Here is a 26,346-nt window from a genome sequence, read left to right on the forward strand (position 1 = left end):
TTTATTATTATTATTATTTTTGTATTATCAAAGACGTGTACAGTAACAGAACATTATAAAAGGTGTTACTAATTTTAAAATACATTGCAAAACTTTTTCTGACTGTGTGTAAAACGGCAAAACATGTTTGGGATGCATGGAAATGAAAATATAAATCTATATTGAATGTTTTTCAACGTATGTGTGTCGTGATTAGACAAGTTGTTTTCACACAGGCTGAGGCTGGCTAGGATGTTGTCTGGGTATGTGACCTGACCAGTTGCATAACATCAGTGCTTAAAGTTGTATGCAGCTTGTATGTACCTTTTTATTTACTATTGTACAGTACTGTATGTATTCTGTTCACATTTTATGAGTGTAGTTTCATTGTAGAATCGTGTTTCAGCATACATTTCAATTCTTTGGAAGAGAGAGAGAGAGAGAGAGAGAGAGAGAGGGAGAGGGAGAGAGAGAGAGAGAGAGAATGAGAGATCTTAACCGAATAGCGCTGACCTACCTAAAGAATTTGACAGAGCTATATGATTTATATTTTATATTTATGTAAATGATAACAGTAGTAATGCCCCTTTATTTGTGATAGTGTGTTGTATATGATTGGGAAAGGTGTATATCGTATCTGGGTTAGAAGTTAGTTTTTCTCCAAACTTCACTACCCACAAATCCTCCATTACCATACCATACCATGTACTGTACTGTATTGATAAGGGGACATAATTAAAAATCCAACGCTTAACCGTTTTCAGTGGTTTACGATGGAGGGCGTTCTTCCGCAACCCATGGTCACCCACAAAAACTTTATTGCCCTATCGATTACTCACCCCATTGAGACTTTCATAGATATATATATATATTTTTTGTAGCATTCCTAAGCCACTAGTTTGATGACCAGCAGTGGTTCCCGCTATGGAGATGCAAAGAGTCTCCTTTGTGATAAAAACACAGCTTTCTTTTATTCCCATCTGCCAAAACCAAACATGCTAAGCACCAAGGTAACTTTATTTGTTATGTGTATTAAAGGATCCCCATTATAGACACATGGATGAGCCTCTAGACTTCCTGGAGTCCTGGGGTAAGGTCTCGACTCTCTAGACTATATGCATCTCCACCTACAGTATGACACCATGTTATTTACGTTACACACTGTTAAACTCTATGAATTGGTTGGAGATAAAATGTAAACATGGAGAATAAATGTTCCATTATGCTCCCAAGACAAATATTTTGTGGTCTTTCCATGTTTGCCAATCTTAACTTTCCAAACTATTACCCGGATCAAACCACATGGTTGTTTGTTTCCAGCCCCTGTGTGTGAAATACCAATTTGAGCAGATACGTATAGTTCCACTGGCCTATATGGAAGCCTTCCGGTAGGAAAGAGAGAGATGAACTAGATAATATAATTTAGGATGGTGAGCAAGATGGAGAATGAGATAAGGAGGCACCGAGGCAGTGAGAGAGAGTGAGAGAAAGGAGGGAGGGAGGCCTAGTCATCCAAAAGGGCAACTTAGGTCAAAGCGGCTCCATGAACAGATTATTCTAGCAGCCATATTTGTCCACACAATTAACAGGTGCACATCATGATGAGAGATAATATTTATTTGATTTATATATATGAACAGTTTATATATAGCCTACATATGCATATTTAATATGTTTGTTCTGGACAAGGACATGATGCTATAAATCAGATTGGGGTGTTGCCTATTTGGATTTGGTTTTGAATTGCTTGGCCGGGTGATAAGCAAGGCATATTTAGAACAGAGTAATTGGTTTCTAGGTACAAAGTTGTAGGCCTATTTGAAGGACTAGGTGCCCCAAAAACGGATTAATAAATAGTGAGATAACAGTGTGCTCACGGTCGTACCATAGATGCAAATATCTGGCTTGATCCTATAGAGCAAGCAGGTCATTACAGATGTAGGCTAGGAGTTTTACCTGCCTAATATTTAATTGAGGATATGTTAGGATTTAGGAGTAACTTTTAATTCATCTTCTCTTTTTCGGCCGGTGCTACTGCACTAAAGACAGTTTATGCAGAAGCTATGGGACGGAGGGGGCTGTCTCATAGCCCATGGAGAGAGAGAGAGAGAGAGAGAGAGAGAGAGAGAGAGACATAGAAGTGTAGGCGTGCGTCTGTCGAGACCAACTGCAACATTGCAGGCATCGCATCTCGCGTGCGTCTGTCGACCAACTGCAACTTTGCAGGCATCGCATCTCGCGTGCGTCTGTCGATCAACTGCAACTTTGCAAGCATCGCATCTCGCATCCATAACGGGAATTCAGAAGTGCAGAGCGCGTTTGGTCATCGACACGAAAGGTGAGTGAAAAAAAGACCAACAACACGCTCAGGTTGTTGAGAGCTGTTGCAAGTTTGACAGCGCATCGATCGTTAAACTTCTGTGCTGCGAAGTGTATGGGGATGACATCGCCGTTCTGCATGCAACACTCAATAGCTTTTGATTGTTTTTTCTAGACGCCGTTTCGATAACTTTAGCCTGTTTTGCATCGATATGCTATCAACGCTAACTACGTATTCGTAGCTAGAAGAGATCACGTAAACCTGATGAGAAACGATGGAAATGGTCGAAAGTTGCCTATAGGCTACATGAATGCTGAGTATTCATTTAATAACTTTAGCATGCATGCATTTCAAATGGGCTTATCACGACATGTCGTGTCCTATTTATGAAATTATGATATTTTTATTAAGTGACAAGCATGGCAACATGCCCCCCAAAGCTCAGTGCATTATGCATAACAAAAAATTGATCATATAGGATTCTGTTCTATTATATTTACAGACCTCTCTATGCAACATTCTGTATGCAATTAACATGCTGCAGTATTATGATGTGGGCTACAGCAGGCCTACCTGTATGCTATTGGCAAGTTATTTGCAGCATGCATTGTTTTGAGATGTCTGTTGCACTTTAAAGATTGTGGGCAATGATCTGACCAGTTGCATAATATTATTGAGTGGTGCTAGCCACTCCTGGTACGTACGTACGTGTCCGGCCGAGTACGGAAATAGCGTTTGTTGACCACCAAGTGGTGTGAGTGGGCACATAAAAAGGCCAAGGGGGTAAGAAAAAGAAATAATTTAAATCAACCTTCTCATAGCCTGGCTCCAGCATAGACTTACTCAGCCCATACTACACTGCATATAGTACACACACGCGCGCACACACACACACGCACGTGCACACACACACACACACACGCATACATACATACATATATACTGTATATATTATATATATATATATATATATATATACTATATATATACTGTATATATATCAACGCATATCTCCAAGCAACACATAACCAGTGCAAACGTAAAGTAGCCTACAGTATAGGCCTAGACTAGAGGTTGTATGTATTGGTATACAATGTACAAGATCGTACAACTATGTTACTGTTACAAACATACAAAGTGAACATATTTAGAAGCATGTTAAAATGTTATGCATTATGTGCCCTCTCAGCTAGTCTCTTAAGCCAGACAACTCTGGCTAATCAGCGGATATGGATGGTCTGTCCAAAAAATAATTCCCTCAGAAATCGTCATAGTGGTAAGGCTACGCATACAACTTATGAATCCGGCAGGTTTCTTCAAGTACTTCTTGGTACAGTATACTTCGGATCACTGAAATCAGTACACATTAACTCAGGAGTCATGTGATAGAGATAGACATGCATCTTTCAGACTTTTCATATCCGATTCATTTTGCAGTATAGGAGCAATTTAACAACAAAAAAAGAAAAGCCCCAAATCATTAATGTGGCGTACTGGCATCCAATCCACTCCAAATTTAAATCACACATTGAGGACCTCTAAACAACACCTAGCCAACAGCAATTTAACTTAATACACCCATAGGGGGTGCCTCAAATGGTTTCACTGTTTGGTGCAGAAACATGATTTCTTTCACCTAAATATGTACAAATTATTTTGTGAGTCTTTTGACAAATAGTGTTTTCATATTCCATACTGTTTGCCTGTAATATTGGCCTCTAAATATGTCGGATGGGTCTATCACAGCATCCATTCAATCACAAATTGGAATCGCATGTTAGGGGCCTCTATAGAGCACACCTCCAAAAGCAAAATGCAAAAAGTTGCACTGAATGTCAGTGATGCAAATAGCCTGCATCCTGCATCCTTAGACTCACTAAATTGAGAAAGGATGCAATAATTTTATACTGACCTGACAAAGATCCATTGAGATCGAAACGTTGAATGGTGTGTGGGCCCTACCTCCTTCCATGATTGCCTAATTGGCCCTGCACCCACTGTCACCCTCTGGGGGTCCTGGGATGCAACTGTACTCAGTAACATACTTTAACGTCGTTGAAGTAGGACTCGAAAACCTTTTTACCTCACTGGTATGATATAGAAATGTTATCCCCGCTGGTTACTCATGTCCTGACGGCTACAACCCACAGCACACAGCCCTAGCTAGGCAACCCAGGCTGGTGGATATACTGTGTATGCTCCACGGAGCACCTTTAGTTCTTAACTTGTAGCAATTGGTGAGACTAGGCTACTTGATTCTGCATTATGTGAGGGAACAATAACATTGTGGCTTCCTAACAGGATACAGATATTTGTATTGGGATTTTAGAATAGGAGTGGTCTAGGCCGCATCACACTATCAGTTTGGAATGAAAACCAGGCTTTCCACACGTGATGTGGCACTTGCGCTGATTGATCAGCTGCTGACCGAGTGACCGTATAACCCCACTGAGATATACCCCATGTGAGATAGAGATAGAGGTACAGCCCATGGCCAATTACTGCAAGAGTATGACCCTCTATCCTTTTATACGTAAGTATATTAAGTATAAGCCTAATAAATATTGATATAAATAAACATGCACGAAAAACTAAGCAAACCATAATACCACTTGATTAAAGACCGCTCATCTCCTAAATGTTTCCTGGGTGTGTTTATTGTGTAATCTCACATCAAATTATAACAATACCAAGAAGTTATACCAAACCCTGGGACCCAGATGTGAGACAACATTATGCCAGCTTATGTACTGAGCTGAAAACATTTGTATACCTACCTCTGTTCCAGACTTTTCTATATGAGAGAATTATTGTATTTCGTGGCAATGTCATACCTTGATTGTTTAGACTAGGTGAAGTGAGCCTACTGCTTCAGGGACATAAAAAGGGGGTAAGAAAAAGAAAGAATTTAAATCAACCTTCTCATAGCCTCCAGCATAGACTTACTCAGCCTAGCCATACTACAACACCGCATATAGTACACACACACACACACACACACACACACACACACACACACACACACACACACACACACACACACACACACACACACACACACACACACACACACACACACACTCACTCTCTCTCTCTTTAACTCCCCCTCTGTGTCCAGTAACTAGGTCCAGGTGTTTGTCAGTGTGGGTTATGACAAGAGTATATCTGGGTTTGTGCGTGTGTACAGTCTGCATGCATGCACGTGTGTGTGTGTGTGTGTGTGTGTGTGTGTGTGTGTGTGTGTGTGTGTGTGTGTGTGTGTGTGTGTGTGTGTGTGTGTGTGTGTGTGTGTGTGTGTGTGTGTGTGTGTGTGTGTGTGTGTGTGTGTGTGTGTGTGTGTGTGTGTGTGTGTGTCCAGATGGCATAATTCTGTAGGTCCAAATCTTACCTCACCTTATGTGAGCTAGCCTGTTCGGTTGCAGTATCACCATGGGACCTTGCAGGAAAACACTCAGCAAATATGAATGAGTGAAGTAGAAGACCAGATGTGTGTGTGTGTGTGTGTGTGTGTGTGTGTGTGTGTGACTGTGTGTGTGCACGCGTGCATGTGTGTGCAACAGAGAATGTTTCTTTTATATTCGTGTCCATGCATTTGCTCTCGTATAATTTCAGTAAGTGTAATCACAGTTGTCTTTCTAGTTGTAGTCGAGGCCTTATTTGGAACAGCAATTGTATTTGGGTCAACACATCACACAAATCTGTGTAGCACGCCACATACTCAATTGGCTGTGTAATTGAGTTTAGGGTAGCAGCTGTAAGCAGAACCTTTCCCTCACTGTCTGTCTCTGGCTGTGTCTGTGTATGCCGTGCATGTGTGCATGCATGTGTATACTAGCGTTAGTAGCGTGTGTGTATGAAAAGAGCAATTGAGACACTTTACGAAGTTTACGTCATCAAATTCCGGCCGTGTGATGATTTTGTGTGACTGCTGGAAATGCCGATCACATTGAAGGAACTTAACACAAAACTACAAGCCAAGAATACTAGCGTATCTGGTTAATGCAGACTCAGTTTCTGTTAGTATGGAAACGTGTGGAAGGCAGAGGAGTGTAAGAGACAAAAGGAGAGAACATAGGGGTTGAAATAGATGGGTTGAAATATTACTAAGAGCGGAATATTACTAAGGAAGAATATTCCAAAAACGATTTGTCTCTGAACTGTGAGTGCAAGCTACTGTTGCCTTCTCTAATGTCCAATTTCCTGCAGCTGAATGATGGAGATGATAACGTTAGAGATAAAGCCCCGTGCCTGAGGGGTGATTTCTTCTCAAAGATCTCCGTCTCCTTCTCATTACATTGTCAGTGTGATTGATAGAATTCTGCCAGCATTACTGTTCAAACTCAGACAGAACTGTAACTAAAACGTGTCATTGTTTGTGTTGCAGAACTTTGTGAGAGGCAGTTAAAACCCTCACACACCTCAGGTGAGACCCTAGCCTTGACTTGACCAAGACTGACAGAGATGTTTTTTCTTTCTTTTCTTTTTTTTCCCTTTTTTCTTTTTTAGACATTTTAGTATATCTAGCTGTCAGTGTTGGAGACTTTTTTGTCAGGTTTCACCTGACTAATGAAAGCTCATGGAATGTAGACGACCTAGTCATAGTCACCACCTAGTCATACTGAATGCCTTGTCCTGATTGGCTGCCACACACGCTGCCTAAGCCAGTGGGAGTGTAGTATGATTGCCTGCCTCCTAAGCTATGCCACACATATTTAGGCACAAACCAACTATTTTATAAGAACAATATTGATGTAACTAAGAGATTCGACGAGTTAGCTATATATTATATATATATATATATATATATATATATATATATATAGACAGCGCTTCTTTCACCTGACAAATATTTTTCACTTTGTTTTGGTAGAAGGGGATATTTTTGGGCTACCTAAACAAATACCAAAATACAGCGAGGGCAACATGCTTCTGCTGGTAAACACCCCCACACTACGATTCTGATAACATTTCTAGAGGGAAAAAAATGATGGGTAAAAATATTTTTGTTTTGTTTTGTACAGGGCAAAGTTATGTACTATGCCTTTAACCTTACAAGACCTGTATACATTTCTACCTGCAAAAAAGAGATTTCAACCTTACTACTACTTGTACTACTAGGACTTTGTAGAGAAAATTATGTAAAAAAAAAAGAAGCAAATTTTATGCACATTTATAATAATTATTAAAATAATAATAATAAATTAATAATTTAGGCGGATATCTTTCACAATAATAAATAAAACATGTTCTAGACATTCTAATGATCACAGAAAAACATATATTACAGTTATTTTACTTACTTTTATCCGGGTTAAAGGTCAAAGGGCATAGGTTAAAAATTCCAGTCCAGAGAATTTTCATTTGTGTGAATTTCAGCCTCTGTGGGGGGTATTTATATGCAAATATCATGACCAAATATCATGACCAATGGCATTGCAATGAACATCAATGATGACCTTTAGGTGAAAAAAGAACAGATTTCTTTTTTATTAATTAATTAAAATATGTTGTATTATTGCAACAGTGGGTCTTTGCCCATTGTCCTCCGTATGAATTCAAAATATAAACTGCTTACTCTAAAGCCATGGATGTTACTAATCCCATCTGAATGCTTGTTTTCCGTAATATTTCATATTGGTCAATGGTCAATAAAGAAGCCTTTACTGTTTTTCTAATTTGTTGCGCATTTTATATTTTATTTTATACTTTTAGACTATATTGATACTGTAGTGTAGCCTATGTTCACATCATATCATGTGCTCTGCTCCTCTCAACACTAAACTAAAACAGCAATAGCTTTTAATTTGAGGTGATTAAGCCAAATAATTCACATTCATCCCTCACCCAGAGACGTTTTGGTCTCTCGCTTGTCATTCCTATATTCATTTTGGAGTCCTAATGAATTGCCTACCAGCCAGTTTAAATTAGACAGCAAAGTAACAGTTTACAGTTGCTAGTTCATATTTTACGATGAAATAAAGCTGATAAGCCTTTTTTGTCACATTGCTGCCTCACATTAATAGGCAATTGAATAGCCTGAACACTAAACATTGTACACATCACATCAGAGTCAGAGGAAAGCCCTCTGCCAGACGGATTTCTAGCTAGCACATTCAGATGGAAAGGGGTATTATTGTTTTAAAGGGTAAGACCACTTTTTGAGAGGTTTGGGTTGTTTTCTTACCTTATTATGGGCAAACTAGTCCATTGCATGGGTTATTTCACTCCGTTGTGTTGTTTATTAGCAATTTAAGAAATAAACAAGCTGCTGGTAAAAACTCGCTCATTGACTTCCATTGTAACGGGGAAACAGCTCTCAAAGTCACTCTTTTAGCACATAAACCAATGCAACAAAACCTGATTCTCTCAGAAAAACTCAAGCGGTTTTATTTTCGTCTTTTAAGATAGATTTATAAAGTTACTATTTTAGTCAGAGATAGACTGAAGCAGTACTACAGCGTTCTCAACTCGCGCGGGGACATCTTGCGATGTTTCGTTTGTAAACAAGTCTCCACGCTGCACCCAGCTGCAGCCTCGCATACGAGCAGTCCCAGACACAGACACTTCTTCTAAAGTGTCTTCTAAAGTGTCTCCCTCAAACACGTCCATTGTGTATGTTTTTAGTGACAAGCGGACGAGATCAAATGCATTTGTTTACATCCCCGTCGTGTATCAACAGCATTCCAATAATACGCTTCAGGAGTGGTGTACAGTTTTGGTCCAATCAGATCATTTTTTACTCAACGCGAACAGCAGTGATTCGGTCGGCGTAGGCATACCTACCGGATCTTCTTTCTACACAAATTATTCATCATAAACAGCTTTGCGTTGGTTTATGTGCTAAAAGATTGACTTTGAGAGCTGTTTCCCTGTTACAATGGAAGTCAATGAGCACATTTTTTTTTTCTTTTTTTTCTTAAATTGCTAATAAACAATACAACGGAGCGAAATAACTAATAATGGAATCGGCTAGTTTGCCCATAATAAGGTAAGAAAACAACCCAAACCTCTCAAAAGGTGGTCTTCCCCTTTAAACACTTCTGGGATCATTTTAACATCCAATTAGGCTTTTGAGTGCTTCCCAGACAATTTGTAGAGTGCTTGAGTCAATAATTCGACTTTGGATAATTTATATTCATTAATCAGATGGTTCAGGCCCTCTCCTATATAATCCCAGTGAACTTCAAACTCCATTTTAACTATGTTAGACCCATTGAAAACAAAACACATTCTTTTGAACATTGTTCTCCTAATGCGTGAGGGAAGGGGCGTGTTTTTCAATTACTTTTTTCTTTCTTTTACTTTATATCCATTTTCATCCCCACCATTTCTGTGTGTTGTCACTGCTGTCGTATCCTACTGACTCACCTGCCAGTGAGGAGCCCCCACTGGGAGAATATAGAGCCTTCGTCCTATTCTTCCCGCCCAACACTCCCTGCTGACAGTTGACGCCCCTGAGCTTCTCCGCTTCACAAACCTAATAAAATTTCCCCTCACATTTTGCCCAAAACATATTAAAAGGGTATTTCTTTAAGTTGAGGTGCATGACAGCCTTCCCTTCATCTCTCTAGGTTGTCCTCAGATGAGCTCTAGCTCCATCGTCGCTTCCAGTTATCCCAGTTCTCCATACATCTGGCCGATTCTGGCAGATTCTTGTTGGTAACATGTGTACTCTTGCTGATGTTAAGTACTGCACGCAGCATTCTGGTGTAGCACCCATCTAGAGACTTCTGCAGGGTTGGCTTCAGGGTCCAGCATTCACTGCCGTATAGGGAAACAGCCTGTTGCATAGAAGAATCTCCATACACTAGCCATGCCGTTCAGGGCCTTCCATGCAAGTGCCTTCCTCACTTTAAGATCTTGCTCCGTTGAGTTGACCTATGAGCCCAGGTACTTGACTTCCTTCATAGCAGTGCCGTCAGTGTTGTCAGAGGTGGATTCTCTGATGGGATGTTATAGGTGATAACTTCAGTTTTCTTGGCATTCAGCCGGAGGCCAACCTTGGCACACTCTGACTCCACTCTGTTCAGGAGCTCCTGAGCTTGTTCCACGTGGCCGGAGAGCAGGCTGATGTTGTGCGGGTATAGTCCAGATCTGTCAGCACTACTGTCGGGTATCGTCTCGACCTCCTTGGTGTTATGGTGAGGCCAAGATCCTGCTCTCGTCCACTGATGGCGTTCCTTAACGCATGGTCCAGCACTATGACAAAGAGGAAGGGGGCTAGGGTGTACTCTTGCAGCACCCCAGCAGCCAAGATGTCAAACTCCTGTTGCACTCTGAGGTCACCACCTTGGCCCTTGTTCCTGCTTACATTGCCCTGAGTAAGTTGGAAGGGACACTGTAGGCCTTAAGGATCTTCATCATCGTGCCTCTGTGGATCGAGTCAACTGCCTTTTTGTCGATAAAGCACAACACGGCAGTCAGGTTGTTCCTTTTAACCTCCTCGATTATTCTCCTTAGGGCCAAGATTTGGGCCACATTCATAATATCTCCCCCCAAAGTATGCCCAGGTATCACCAACGAGTATGAACTTGTCATTACTTCCTATGGTATGTATGCTTTTTCTACATACTTTATAACATGAAAGGCATATACCGTATTTGATTTGACACTTTTAATGTCTATAGGGCATAGCAGTTGTGGACATTTTCTGGTTCCACCGAAATATTTAATAAATACCCTTTTTTTCTTCTTCACAGAATCAAATGTTTTATGGTCATGATTCACCTGGAGGCTGGATGGCTTGGTTCTAGGCTTAAAATAATTGAGACTTTTGGAAATCTATGAGAAAAAAGGATGGGGTCTGAACCAGAAAATGGCTGCCACTGCTATGCCTGCCTTAGTTGTGCGTGGTTTGCGTGCGGGCTGCAGGGGTCGCACACTGGTAATGGCCGATCTGCAAGCTTGCAACGCATCACAGGCAGCACAAGTAGATCTTCTATTTTTGATGCACCAAGTATACTATAAATCAGGTATTATCTGATTGGAGGTGCTAATCTAGACCATAGAGTGTCACAGACCAGTGTGTGGATGTTTGGTGTGTGTTTTGTGTGTGGGTAAGTCTTGCATATTCACACACACATGGCTTCCATTGTCTCTTTGTTTTCTTCGCCTCCTGACGCTGAAGCTGGGATGAGTTAGGATCTTGACACTAGACTTTTCAGAGGGAAATACTGATTTATTGCCTCTGTTGCTTTGATATACAGTATACTGTATATACACACACACACACACACACACACACACACACACACGCACACGCACACGCACACACACACACACACGCACGCGCACGCACACGCACACGCACACACACACCTAATATATAGGCCAGTCTGCTCAAGTGCATATGCCATATGTATAACTATATTAGAATAGTATTACATTTACACATTTAACACAAACGCAAACCTGAGGCACTTCCATCCCACTGTTTCGGACGCGGGACGGCACGCCGGAACCGGCCCGACCCGGCCCCCTAGGCACGTTCCTGGGGGTCTGGAACTCCCCCCCCCACCCCCGGGGACCCCTACATGGTAACTGTCATTTCTCTACCGTTTCGGACGCGGGGCGGCTCGCCAGAACCGACCCGGACCCCTGGGCGCGTTCCTGGGGGTCTGGAGCTTCTCCCCCCCGGGAACCCCCACACGGAATTGCACCACTCACTTCACACGGGTGTGATTTTTTTCTGTTAAATGACATCCAAAATGTTAATTTTATTTTTTCTGACCTCTATTTTTTGAGTGGTGTAAACCACTCCTACAACTGGCTTTGTTAGTCTGTCTGTGCTCAAAAAATGAGCACGGTTGCTATGGTCACCCAGTTCACACGGGTGTGATTTCATTACGTCAGACCACAGCTGATCAGTCTTTATAAGACCTTACACCACTCAGTTCACACGGGTGTGATTTTTTATTTATTTATGCATACCGGAAAGAATTCACACTCCTTCACTTTTTCCACATTTTGTTTTGTTACAGCCTCATTTCAAAAGGGATTAAATTCAGCAGATAGTAGATCTACAAGATCATAGCGTAGCACCGAGTGCCGCGCTACAAGCTTGTAGCTCTGTTATTTTTGAAAAAAATGTGGCACAAATCTTTCAATATATATTCTTTCAGAGCAAGGGGGGGGGGGGGGGGTCTCTGGAACAACATATTTTGAGATTGGAGTCCGGGGCCAATTACATATAATTCTGGGGCTCCTTGAAATGAAATAGTTTGAGAACCACTGACATAGAAACATGAGGTTTTTTCAGAAAACCGTTAGGATTTAGGAGGCATTTATAGAATCGAGCTCAGGGCTAAATAGTTTTGTGTTGTCGTTTTGTCAAGTGACGCGGTGGCGGGCGGGCGGGTTCACTCCACCGTCACCGACTTGGCCAGGTTTCTTGGACAGTCCACATCGTGCCCCCTGAGCACCGCCAGGTGGAAGGAGAGCAGCTGCAGCGGGATGACGCTCAGGACGCCCTGCAGACAGTCCACGCAGCGAGGCACCTTCATGGTGCGCCCCGAGCTCCCGATGGTGTCCTCGACGTCATCCCCGTCGGAGATCACGATGGGCCGGCCTTGGCGGGCCACGATCTGCTGCAAGGCGCTCTGGCATTTGGCGTAGGTGTGGTCCCTCGCCACGATCATGATGATGGGCATGAGCTCATCCACCAGCGCCAGGGGGCCGTGCTTCAGCTCCCCGGTCAGGATGCCCTCCGAGTGCATGTACGTGATCTCCTTGATCTTCAGCGCTCCCTCCAGGCAGGTGGCGTAGTGGTAACCTCTGCCCATGATCAGCACGCTCTTCTGCTGGTGGAGCTCTGACGCCAGCTTCTGGATCTCGTCGTCCAAACCCAGCACCTCCTTGATGAGACCCGGGAGCGTCTTCAGGCCCTGGATGATCTCGCTGCGCCTCTGCCGCATGGAGATCCTGTCGTTGCTCATCAACAGCGCGAACATGACCAGGGCCACAAACTGACTGGTGTAGGCCTTGGTGCTGGCCACGCCGATCTCTGGCCCGGCGTTGACGTGGACCCCGCAGTGGGTTCCTCTGGAGATGGAGCTGCCCACGGTGTTGGTCAAGCCCACGGTCAGAGCGCCTCTCTCCCTGCAGTATTGGAGCGCCACGAGGGTGTCCGCCGTCTCCCCCGATTGGCTGATGAAGAAGCAGACGTCGTCTCGCAACACGGGCATGTTCCTGTCCAGGAAGTCGCTGGCCAGCTCCACCATGACGGGGAGCTCGGTCAGCTCCTCCAGGATCTGCCGAGTGGCCAGCCCCGAGTGGTAGCTGGTTCCGCAGGCGATGAGGATCAGCCGTCGACACCGTTGGATCTCCTTGATGTGGTCCTTCAGCCCGCCCAGTGACACGGTGTCGTCGTCGAAGTTGACCCTTCCTCTCATGGTGCTGACCACGGACTCGGGCTGCTCGAAGATCTCCTTCTGCATGAAGGAGCTGTAGTTGCCCTTCATGATCTGCTGCAGCTCCATCCGCAGGGTCTGGATGGCGCGGACGGCCGAGTGGTCTCCGGACACGCGTCTCACCCTGTGGACGGACAGCCGTCCGTCTTTCACGGCGGCAACGTCGTCGTCCTCCAGAAATATCACCTGGTTGGTGTGCTCTATCACCGCGCTGGCATCGGAGGCGAAGTAGTACTCTACAGCTGTCTCGTCCTCCGGAAACAGATAGGTGTCCCTGTCTGTCCTGTCCTGTCTGTCCCCGTCTGTCCTGTCCTGTCTGTCCCTGTCCTGTCTGTCCCCGTATGTCCTGTCCTGTCTGTCCCTGTCTGTACCAGAGTGGTGGTACACGATGGGAATGTGATTCATGGACAGCTTGTGGTCACTCTTCACTCCAATCAGCAGAGGACTTCCCCTCCTGGCGGCGACCACCTCTCCGGGGTAATGGACGCTCTTAAAAACCAGAGCGAAGGCGCCCTCCAGCTGCTGGGTCACCCTCTCCGCCAGAGTGGCGAAGCTGAGGTCACCCTCTCGATTGTCGTACACGTACTTGACCAGCTTGGCGATGCTCTCCGTGTCGGTCTCGGACTCAAACTCGTGGTCCTTGCTCTCCAGGAACGTCCTCAGAGCTTTGTAGTTGGTGGTGATTCCGTTGTGGATGACGATGAACTCGTTGTCCTTGTCGGACGCCTGAGGGTGGCTGTTGACGGAGCTGGGCTCACCGTGGGTAGCCCAGCGCGTGTGGCCGATGCCCACGTGGACGTCAAACTCTACGTCCATGTCCATGTCCTTCTGTTTCTGGATCTCCTCATGGAGAGCCTTCACCACGCCACGCTGCTTGATCACATGGATAGATCTGCCGTCGATACCGTCGTCGATTCCGACGCCGGCGGAGTCGTAACCCCGGTATTCCAGACGCTGCAGGCCCTGCACCAAGACCTGGAGAATCTCACGGCGAGACCTCGGCACGTGGTAGTTCAGATAGGCGAAGATTCCACACATGTCTGTGCACCGTTGTGGTGGAAACCCCGGGTTACGGTAGATAATGTCAGCTTCCAATTGCACCTGCTGTTTGCGCCTTTTATGATGGGGGGGGGTGATGTCACGAAATAGTTCCGACCGCAAAATGTGATTGGCTGAGGGGCATTGATTGACTGTCAATGACAGAGCACACCTTATGTACCTGTATCCAATCCTAGCCCGGTGAATGTGTACACGAAGTACCGGAATTTAGCGGAAGTACCCCCCGAGGAAGTGACGCTGAGCGACTCCTTGTCGCTTTTATGGGCATAAATCGAGAGCCCTGTAAGTATATGTCATTAGTATATGATGACTAGACCGGTATAACGATGGAAGTTGGAGATCCACAGGGTTCTATATTAGGACCATTGCTCTTCAGTCTATACATAAATGACTTACCAACATGCTGTAAAAGCACTACCTGCCAAATGTATGCAGATGCAGAGAGAAAATTATGAATTGAACATTAAAATAGATCAAGAGGAAATTGAGGAAGTCGGGGAATTCAAATTTCTGGGTGTCATTCTTGACTCTCAACTAAAATTTGATAAACATATCAAAAGGTTGAGCAAGACTAAAAACAAACCTGAACTGCTTTAGACTAATCAGACAATATATACCACTGCACGCAGCCCAACTGCATGCCATGATTTTTTCCCATATCTCCTACTGTATTACTGTCTGGGGCCAGGCCTCACAGTCATCAAACCAATCACATCACTTTATAAACAAGCACTGAAAATAATGGATAAAAAAACCAATGAAATGGTAATTTTCAAAGGTGTTCATGATCTTTCCCCAGCGGTACTCTGTCCTAAGATAAAAGGACCAGATAGACCAACTAGTAGGATCACAAGGGGATCAGCAGCCGGCAGGCGGCAACCTCAAGGTAGCAAAGCGTAACACCACATTTGGTCAGTCTTCTTACTCAGTACAAGGGATACACCTGTGGAATGCCCTACCAACTGAAATAAAACGACAAACTGATCTCAAAATGTTTAATGATGAAGTCAAACTCTGGTTAAAAGCGGGCCAGAGGTGCGAACACAAATGTGTTAGGCACATTTTAAAACTGTTATTGCTTTATACTTGGATTAGATGTATTGGATGTATTAGTAGGGACTGGGGTTGCAAATTAGCCTTGGCTACAAACCCATATACATTGCAACGGTTTCATGTTTTTACAACTTGATACATTGTTTTTTGTATTGTCCCTATTAAATAAACGTATAAATAAAAAAAGAACAGCCCAGATCCATATATGGAGATATTGGGGTGATCAGGTCCAGAGTCCGGGCAGAGGCTTTTGTGCTGGTTCTGGACAACCGGAAATGCATGCCCCACCCTGTTATGTATGTGTCCATGTTATGCCCATATATGGAGTTCTTTGTCAATCATGCCAAATTAGGCTTTTGTGCTGGTTCTGGACAACCGGAAATGCAGAGTACCCGTTCCACCCATCTGTCTGTGTCCCTTTTATGCCCATATGGAGATGTCTGTATGTGTCTCTCTGTGTCCCTTTATTCCTATATATGGAGTTCTGTGTCAGGCATGCCCAAATATGGGAGTGTTGTGATGTCAGAACAGGCCAGCTTATGGAGTTCTGTGTCAGGCATGCCCAAATATGGAGTGGTGTGATGTCGGAACAGGCCAGCTCCATATATGGACCATGGGCAGTGGCCCTGTCCAGAGCCCGGGCAGAGGCCTTTTTGGGGCGGTTCTGGACAACCGTGGGTCCGACCGACTCGACACCGGCCACTGCACCGCCTGCGGGGGTGTGAAACGTGTGTGTCGAATTTAAAGTCGGTGGGGCGAACGGTTCTCGAGTTACGTAGATTACACACAGACAGACGTACAGAGACTTGGCGCATTTATAGATAGATAGAAGATAATATAAAATGCGATCACTAAAATCCATTTTTTGACAGCGGCGGTTGCTAGGCAACGCCTTGCTCATCCGTCCCGGAGCTGTCTTGCTGCGCACACAGCCATTCACTTCCTTGTTTACGGCAAGGACGCTTAGAGAAGGAAAGACACTTTCATGGGAGCCAAACATTGGAGTCAGTCAGTGAGAGCCCAGTGACCAGCTCATGAACAAACACTATTTCTGAATGACTGAGACGACCTTTTGTAAAGTAATCGCTTCTGGAAAATAACAGAAGACCTATAACACATTATTGTCTGCTGTGTTGCTTTTCGATGTGTACACTGTGTACGTTTATAGAGGTATGGTATCTAAAGAGCACAAAGTACCTTTCTGAATGTATCGCAAGACTACCCTCAAATACAATGATATACTGTGCACTCTGTGCACATCGAAAAGCCAGTGATTAGAAAACAACCTGTGATATGTCTTCTTTTATATTCCTGAACCGATTATATGACAAAGGTCTCAATTGTTCAGAAATAATATAAGCTGGTCCAGCCGGCTCCATTCACTGTTATGTATTCATTGAACTTCCGGTGCGAGATTTGGCCCATGAAAGTGTCATGGCGCAGCCCAGTCACGTAACTATGACCTTACCTATGACCTTACCTTGGTTTACGGGCCAACAATATTCCTTATTTACTCTGAATCTACGGCGCTGTCCGTAGTTTTGAACAGAACGGCAATGTTCTGTCGCTAATAACGCTTCTAAAGAGAGATCTGACTGAGGTAGTAATGGAAGATTTCACCTCCCGGTTTTGGGGGGAAATGGAAGGCGGGGCTTTTCAGAGTAAAATCTGCCTCATCTGCTTGGCACTCTAGCGCCTTTTATTTATTATTGCTTATTATTTGTTATTTTATTTATTTATTTTTCACCATGAATGTTCAATTACTTATGCCCGAAAAAGCATATCTGACTCCCCCTGGAAATGATGACAAATAAGACATGACCGTGACGACGTGATCCGCAAGCCAATTTTAATATAGGATTAATTTATTGTTCTATGTGTGGGACGTACTTTTCACCCAGTAAAATGTGTCTAAGTAGGCTAACTGCATATTAGACACAGTCATCAGACCCAGTAGCGTACACTGCTGTACACATTTGACCCATGGTCTTTGTGGAGCACTCGTTGTGAATGTGATCAGTCTGTCATCTTGTGATCAGGCTAGTCAGTGTAACTGTATGACATGTCTAATTACCTGATCCTCTGTCATGCATGGAATCGTGGATACTATTTCCATAAAATGTTATGATGTTACAGGATTCCACTCTTTTGTCACTAAGCTATGTTTATATAAAAATCACACCCGTGTGAACTGAGTGGTGCAACTCCCCCCCTTTCCACCCCCCCCCCCCCCCCCCCCCCCCCCCCCCCCCCCCCCCCTCTCTCTCTCTCTCTCTCTCATTAGCAGGCAACAGTGCAGCACTATCTCTCTCTCTCTGTTTCTGGCACGACAGCGCCCCTACTGGTACTCATGAGTCACACACGAGTCACACACAAACATAGGTTAACACATAGTCACACACATAGGTTAACACGGACATTGCTGTTCCTTCGAGTGGTTGCACCACTCAAAAATATATATGTATTTATATTTATATTCTATAATTTATTTCTATTTCTTGTTTGGCCTTCCTGGAGGAATGTTTACAAAAACGGTTCTAGCGAAAGTGAGTGTTATGCTTGTGAGCAGGGATGTGTAGGAACTAGATAGAGATCTGACAGGGAATTTACCTATTGGGAATGTGGGATGCATGCAGCTGCTGTCTAGCCGCTGAGGAAGACGCTTATTGACACTTCAGCCGTCAGCCTTCAGCTCATTCGGTCCAGGTGTGTGAAATGTCTCCTTGAATTACTTGACTTATTCCTGTAGGCTCCTAGGTGGAGCATAGGGCCGCAATCACACCCCGCCATCGGACTCTGTTTTGAGCAGTTTTCTTCAGCTCGGCCCACGATAATCCAGTCGTCTTTGCCTCACTCTCCACTGATCTTCTCCAGGTCTGTTTTGGCCTCCCCACTTTTCTTTTGCCCTGTGGGTTCCAGTCCAGTGCTTGCCTAGTGATGTTGTCAGTAGGTTTTCGGAGGGTGTGTCCAATCCACCCCCACTTTCTCTTCTTCACATCCTGGCTGATGGAGTTTTGGTTGGTTTTCTCCAACAGGCTGGCATTTGATATTTTATCAGGCCACCTGATGTTTAGAATGCGCCTTAGGCATCTGTTGACAAATGTCTGGAGTTTGTTGGTGGTATGTCTCTGATCCATAAAGGAGAACTGACTTGACGTTGGTGTTAAATATTCTGGTCTTATTTCGGAGGGACAGTGCCTTGGAGTTCCAGATGGGTTGTAGCGTGGTGAAAACGTGTCTGGCCTTGTTTATTCTGCTTTTGATGTCATCATCTGATCCACCATCCTTGCTCAGTATGCTCCCGAGATATGTGAAGCGGTCAGTCTCTTTGATGTTGTCTCCCTGTAGTTGGACTGGGAGATCCTGTTTGTTGTTTACCTTCATGAGTTCTGTCTTTTTCACATTTATCTTGAGGCCAGTCTTTGCTGCCTCTTCGGAGAGTAGTGTTAGCTTTGACTGTGCGTGTTGGTGTTTGTGAGAAAGAAGACAGATATCGTCTGCAAAGTCAAGGTCTTCGAGTTGTTGGGTGAAGGTCCACTGGATGCCAGTCTTACTGGCCATGGTTGTGTTTTTCATGATCCAGTCGATCAGAAAATTGTTGGTGAGAGCATGCAGCCTTGTCTCACCCCGGTCTTAACTTCAAGAGGGCAAGTTAGCTTTCCATTATGGATGATCTGACAGTCGGAGTCCTCATACAGCTGTTGGATGATGTTGATGAGTTTCTGAGGGATTCCGTAGTGTTGCATCAGCTTCCAGATGGTATCTCGGTCCACACTGTCGAAGGCCTTCTCAAAATCCACAAACGTTAGATAGAGAGAAGTCTGCCATTCAATGGACTGTTCGATTATCATACGCAGAGTAGCGATGTGGTCTGTACAGGACCTGTCCTGGCGAAACCCTGCTTGCTCTGGTCTTAATCTCTTGTCCAGGGCTTCCCTCAATCTGTCCAGGATGACTCTGGTCAGGACCTTGCTGGGGACAGATAGGAGCATGATCCCTCGCCAATTACCACATTGCGACAAGTCGCCTTTTTTGGGTAATTTGACCAGATGGCCTCACCTCCAGTCAGCTGGGACTTGTTCCTGCTCCCAGATCTTTTGTAGGAGGGGCTGTAGCATCTCTGCTGCCGTTGTTGGGTCTGCCGTGAGTGCCTCAGGCGGGATGCCATCTGGACCCCCAGCCTTGCCGTTCTTCATCCTTTTGATGGCCTTGATGATTTCGGCTTTGGTTGGGGGGTTGGTATTCACATTGAGCTGTTCAGTTGCTGGTGGTATATTGGGAACAGTCAATGGAGGTGGTCGGTTTAGGACTTCCTTGAAGTGTTCCACCCACCGGCATCTCTGTTCTGCATCGCTGGTGATGGTCTTGCCGTTCTTATCCTTTACTGGCTTACTTGGGTTGGTGTTCTTTCCTGACAGAGTCCGTGTTATTTCATACAGTCTCTTCATGTTTTTCTGTATGGCTGCCATTTCTGCTTCTTCTGTCATGTCATCGATGAATCGCCTTTTATCGCCTCTTGCATTTTTCTTTACTTGACGGTTTGCTTCCCTGTACTTTGCTCGCAGGTCTATTTTCTCGCGTGGATCTTGACACTGGTTGATCTTATCCCATGTCTCTGGTGTTAGCCACACTTTTTGTTCTCGCACCTTCTTGCCTAAAACTTCTGCACAAGTGGTCGTCCAGGTGTTTTTAAGTTCTGTCCAGTGGTTTTCAATAGAAGTTTCATTTGATCCTGCTGCTACCTCAAGGTTATTCTTGATTTTGCAGTTGAACTCTTCTCTTGCGGGAAACTGTGATGTGATCAATCTGGTTTTCGGTTTTTCCATCTGGCGAGATCCAGGTAGTCTTATGGATTCTCTTGTGTGGAAAAATGGTACCTCCAATGACCAAATCATTGAAGGAGCAGAGGTCCGTAAACAGCTCCCCATTTTCGTTGCAGATGCCAATGCCATGTCTTCCCATGATGAATTATTTGCCTGTGTTGTCCTCCCCCACCTTCGCATTTAGGTCTTCCATGACGATTTTCAGGTCTCTCCTTGGTGTGCGATCAATCAGAGATTATAGGGAACTATAGAACATTTCCTTTTCCTCTTCTCCGGCCGCGTTGGTTGGTGCGTAGCACTGGATGACTGTGCACTTTCTTCCCTTTGAGTTGAATCTTGCTGACAAGAGTCGTGATGAAACTGGTTCCCATGCCATCATTGCCTTTGTGGCATCTGGTGTCATCATCAGGGCTACTCCTTGGGTGTGGTCATGGCCTAGGTCTTCATGGCTGGAATAGATGATGGTCTCCCCTGAAGTTATTCTGGTTTGGCCACTTCCATTCCATCGTGTTTCGCATAAACCAAGGATTGTGAGGTTATATCTCTTCATTTCGCTTGCCACTTGCGCTGATTTGCTGCTCTCCTATAGGGTTCTGATGTTCCAGGTCCCTATCCTGGTTTTTGCCATTGTCTTCAGTAGATTTCTCGGTGAGCTGGCTTCCCTTAGGCTTTCACCAGTACACGTCATGGCCTCGTTTTCAGAGGAATCTCTCCGACTAGGCTCTGTGGTCATACATGTGTGTATTTGTTGTGGGAATAAAAGTTGTCTGTACACTAGAAACTCAAGCGATCTCGATTCTAGCGCCACGCGTCGTTGGCCCCCTTGCGACGTTGTCACCATGTACTAGGGTTGGGTGACGATACGAATATATCGGCAATCGTGATGTGGATGAGTCTATCGCCGATTATTTTTATGAGGCGATTTTTTTGCGCGATTTTTTCTTTTGCAAAATAATATTAACCTACAGCGAAATAATGTAAGTGTGAGCAAAATGCGAATCAATTTGGGCCAGCAAAGTCGTAACAGCGGCCGGGTGGAAAGTGTCGGGGAACGGGGGAAGTTCAAGTCATGCAGCGCACCGCTCACTCTCACTCTGGGCTGGCTGAGTAATAAGGCTGGGACCGAGGGAGGCTAATGTACTGTAGCCTACATGTTGTTTACACTCCGGAGTCTGGACAGCTCCGGACCCATGCAGTTTAATAATATGCAGTCACACCAGAATGCACACTGCTGTCTCGTGTCTCATCACAACCCGAAGTCGGGGGAGAAATTAAAAAAAAAGATTTTTGTTTGTTTTTGCAGCTCTGGTGTCGGGGTTCGTTCACGTTGTCAATAACAGACATATCTACACGCTCTCAATGCGTTGCAAACGGTGCTGCAGAGACAGGCACGTCTGTAAACTGTAATCACATTGCACGAATATATCGTCTATCGGCGATTTTGGGGCAGACGATGGGCAATAGGAAAATGTTAGTATATCGCCCAACCTTAACATGTACCATACTGTAGAAAGATTGCTGCTGCAGTGGTCAATGGGTGTGTGTGTGTCTACTGTATGTGTTGCTGTACGGAAGTGGACATACATATCTAGAGACATACGTAGGGGCACACGTGCAGTAGCATACTGTACTATGCAGTAGCATACTGTACTGTACTATGCTGTACCATGCTGTACTGTATTGTTCTGCACTGTGCTGTACCATAGTGTACTGCTCTTTACTGTACTGTACCATACCGTACTGTACTGTACTGTACTGTACTGTACTGTACTGTACTGTACTGTACTGTACTGTACTGTACTGTACTGTACTGTACTGTACCATGCTATACCATGCTGTACTATACCGTACTGTACTGTACTGTACTGTACTGTACTGTACTGTACTGTACTGTACTGTACTGTACTGTGTGTGTGTGTGCCCTGAATCAGTCCAATCTGTTGTGGAGAGGGAGGGAAAAAGGAATTTAAAGAAGGGGGAGGGGCCTAAAGTGATGATGATAATGACTGCACCACTTCAGGAAGGCAAGTGTTGTGTGAAATGTGGTGGCATGTGAGTGTGCGTGTGTTGTCTATGTTATTGTGAAGGATGCTTGTGTTTGTGTGTATAGATAAAATGTGTACATTGTTAAGAGTAGCAGTCTTGCAGTATGTTTTTGAGTCGTGCAACCACTCCCTTACGGAGCGATGTGTGTGGCTGGCTGGGTCTGAGCATTATGTGTGTGGCTGCCAGGCTGGCTGGGTCTGAGCAGGAAAACAGCATGGTTGTTTTTCACCACCTTTGTGCAACCTAACACACAAACAAACACACACGCACATATTAACTGTGTATATGATGATTTTGGGTGTGCCCGTATACAGTACAGTGACAGTACAGTACAGTAGAGGGACCCCCACACGGTAACTCTGTCATTTCTCAACCATTTCGGGCCATTCCCCCCCCCCCCCCCCCCCCGGGCACGTTCCTGGGGGTCTGGATGTCCCGGGGACCCCCGGGGACCCCCACATGGTAACTCATTTCTCTACCGTTTTGGACGCGGGCGGCTCACCAGAACCGGCCTGGCACCTTGGGTACGTTCCTGTGGGTCTGGAACTTCCGGGGACCCCATTTTTAACACACAAACAGCTCCTGATATCATGATGGACATATCATTGCGCTCTCTGGTTCACAAAGTTGTGCTGTTTAAAAACTCAGTTTTTCCATTAACACTGTCACATACTGAATGTGAGTGCTTGAAACGCCCTGGTTCTCGGTTATCTGTCAGAGCAGCCTTCCAGACCTGAACGTCAGTCACAGGAAGAACAGGAAGTCTCACCAAATAACAAAATGAAATACTTTGTACCTAATGCCTACTGGCCTTTCCTGTAGTCAAAACACTGGCTTTTGCGATTGGTAGCCTAAAAGTAGTGTAAATTGTGATTTGTTGGCCTACATAATGGCCCATAGAATTAGTCTTGGGTTGTGTCCCTCAGGGCGGACATTTAAACGTCTGAAGAGCCATCTTCTGAACTCATGATCTGGATATTCTCTCCAACTGCTCTCTAATTCAAGCAGGTCGCACAGTTCAGCCACTCCCCTTCACTTTTGGGATTTGGCACTTGGCTGATACCTTTTTTATATTTCTTCGCTCCATCTATTGTTATTATAACCCATCTTTTGTTGCTACCACCAAAATTATGTTTATAAATGTGTGTCAACCCTGTTGCAAATTTTTGTCGCTTGCTGAGCAGTGGAGTAAATTAAGCTAGAGTATAAATTAAGTATAAATTAAAATACATGCTCATGTCGCCTGTAGATTGGCTATTTTTGCCATTCGTTGTAGGACAAACTGAATTTATAAAGGGTTTAAGTGGTAAGCTCTTCTGCAGTTCTTCTGATTTCATATACGCTGCAAATCAGTGACGTCTCTGTTCAGTCATTCGTGTTTGGTTTGGCTCGTCGTTTGGCAAGGTAATCACTGGGGCCTCACTTCACTTAGTAAGAAGAAAGAGGACAAATGATGGAGAGATGAGAGGTGGAATGAGAAGGAAGTAAGCGCCGAGGAGAGAAAGATAGTCATCTGGACCCACTTTAGGACAATTTTCATCCCTCCCTCCTACACTCCAAACCGGAGACCCCACCTCCACCTCCAACAGCCTTTCACCATGTCTTCTTTGAGGTGCCGTCCTATTCACGGCAAGTGAAATATGTGCTTCCTCGGGGGCCGAGGAGGACGTGTCATCATTGCGCGCCAGGAAGAGTCTCCACCTCTGCCTCCAGGTCAGGGTGTGAACATACTGTAGACAGAAGAAAGTAGACACTGGATCCATAGGATGTTCCATCCTTAGAGAGAGAGAGAGACGGAGACGGACGAAAGATAAATTACTTCAAGCTGCAGGGCTTCATGTCTGTGAGGTCAGAGTTGAGACAGATTGAATATTAGAAAAATTCCTCCATAAACCTCTAGATCTCATATTTTAGAGCTGTCTGTGCTATACATTAGCCACAAGACTTTGTGTTCGGTTTTGCTTTGGTGCATTTCTCCAGATGTCTCTATTAAATGATAACAAACAACTTAGCCAAACGCGTATAATAAACAGACCAGCACTTGGACACCTGACAGATAGATAGACAGGCAGGTAGACAGTAGACACATCAGCATGAAACATTCAGGATCTTCGCTCTGAGGAATGCTCAATTTGAAACAGTTCTTTATATATTATCCATACACATACTTGTGTGAGAAGTGATGAATGTGTTTCTTAGGTTCATGAGTTCTGCAGATGTGCCTCTGAGAAAGAGAGAGGGTGAGACAGAACATAAAGCATGTGATCAAACAGTTACCACAGAGGTATGTGTTGTTGTTGTGTACAGTGCCATTGAACATTTTGAGAGGATTTTAACTCATGCTTAAACTCAAGTTTAAATCATCAGTCATGAAATTCATAACGCCCTTCAAGATATTGTCCTGACAAATTAACTAAGATTGACATCAAATTGTATCTGGTCTCTGTGATACTGAATCTGATTAAATTGGTCTGCGCCTACATTTACCTGTCTGGCCATACAGCAGTCCTGAGTATAGCCAGAGATACAGTTCATACCGAGTTGGTGTACAGTTCACAATCTCACATTACCTGTCTGGTCAACTCAACACTGGTCCCGGACCGCTGGCCTGGCGGTATACTGTAAATATACTGTACTGTGACATACTGTGCACTGAATCAGTGATGGCACTACTGTAAAACACTGTGTCCTTAGTATACCACTGTAAAACAGTGTCCTTGGTAGGTACCACTGTAAAACAGTGTCCTTGGTAGGTACCACTGTAAAATGCGGTAATTATTGAATACTGGTAAGTAACGACACATGATGTCATCAACCTCACAGCTGATCAGTGGAGAGGTATGACCTGTGACATTACAATGAAGTTTGAACGAAGGGGTTATCAAAAGCTGACATTGGGTAATGACTTGGCAGTCACTTGGCAAATATCGATGAATTATAATTTACAATTTATCAAGTCCATATAGTCACTTACTCACTTGTGCATGTTGGTGTAAGTGGGGCGGTATTTACTACCATTAAAACGGCAGTGCTTCATACCACTTCAGCCAGTGGACCCCTTAGTCTGGATGAATAGCGTGAACATCTCATTATGGGGCTAGAGAGCACCACCATTGATGATGTTGTCATGCTGTACATGACATATGACCAATTAATAAGTAATGTTAGCTCATGTGAAAGGGTGTGACTGGTAATTCATGTTTTATTTCATTCGTTATTTTGTTTCTGTGAATGAGAGCGAGAGAGCAGTTATTTGTGTGGTCATATCTGTCTGATGATGTTTGGGTGAGACACTGCAGGGGCCAGTTAGGGACATCTGGTCAGTTATTGATGCATTAATCCCTGCATCTCCCTCTCCAGAAAAAAGACGCATCACTGTTGGGCATCTGGTTAGTGCTGGGCTTAATATCATCTAATTAAATCTGGCTCACAGCAACCCCCTTCCCATTAGAATCATATCTGCCATGATGTGATTCATAATCTCCATAAACCTCAGTGTCCCTCGTATATCTCATCTATCTACTTCTGCATTTCTCTTTCCTGTTGCCCCTTCTTTAATTTCTTTGACAGAAATAACAACATTTATTTCGTCGCTTTCTTACTTTGTAGGAAATAGAAAGAAAATGTATGTTCTTCAATGTAGTTATTATTTAGTCAC

The 26,346-nt window shown here is 44.3% G+C and overlaps 2 protein-coding genes across 2 annotated transcripts in view; one reads left to right on the forward strand and one right to left on the reverse strand.

Moving 5' to 3' along the window:
- The first annotated feature begins 2,182 nt into the window (after window positions 1–2,182).
- bmpr1ba (bone morphogenetic protein receptor, type IBa) overlaps window positions 2,183–26,346 on the forward strand; it is a 119,755-nt gene continuing 95,591 nt past the window's right edge. Inside the window, exon 1 of the mRNA XM_079517060.1 lies at window positions 2,183–2,317. The gene's annotated coding sequence lies outside the window, so the exon portion shown is untranslated. The remainder of the gene's footprint in view (window positions 2,318–26,346) is intronic.
- Window positions 12,658–14,745, reverse strand: LOC306933956 (glutamine--fructose-6-phosphate aminotransferase [isomerizing] 1-like; the record flags this gene model as incomplete). Its single annotated transcript, XM_079516340.1, has 1 exon — window positions 12,658–14,745. One exon carries the CDS (start codon window positions 14,743–14,745, stop codon window positions 12,658–12,660), a length of 2,088 nt encoding a protein of 695 aa, XP_079372466.1.

The sequence above is a fragment of the Electrona antarctica genome (genome assembly GCF_951216825.1).
Source record: "Electrona antarctica genome assembly, chromosome: 12".
NCBI classification, from domain to species: domain Eukaryota; kingdom Metazoa; phylum Chordata; class Actinopteri; order Myctophiformes; family Myctophidae; genus Electrona; species Electrona antarctica.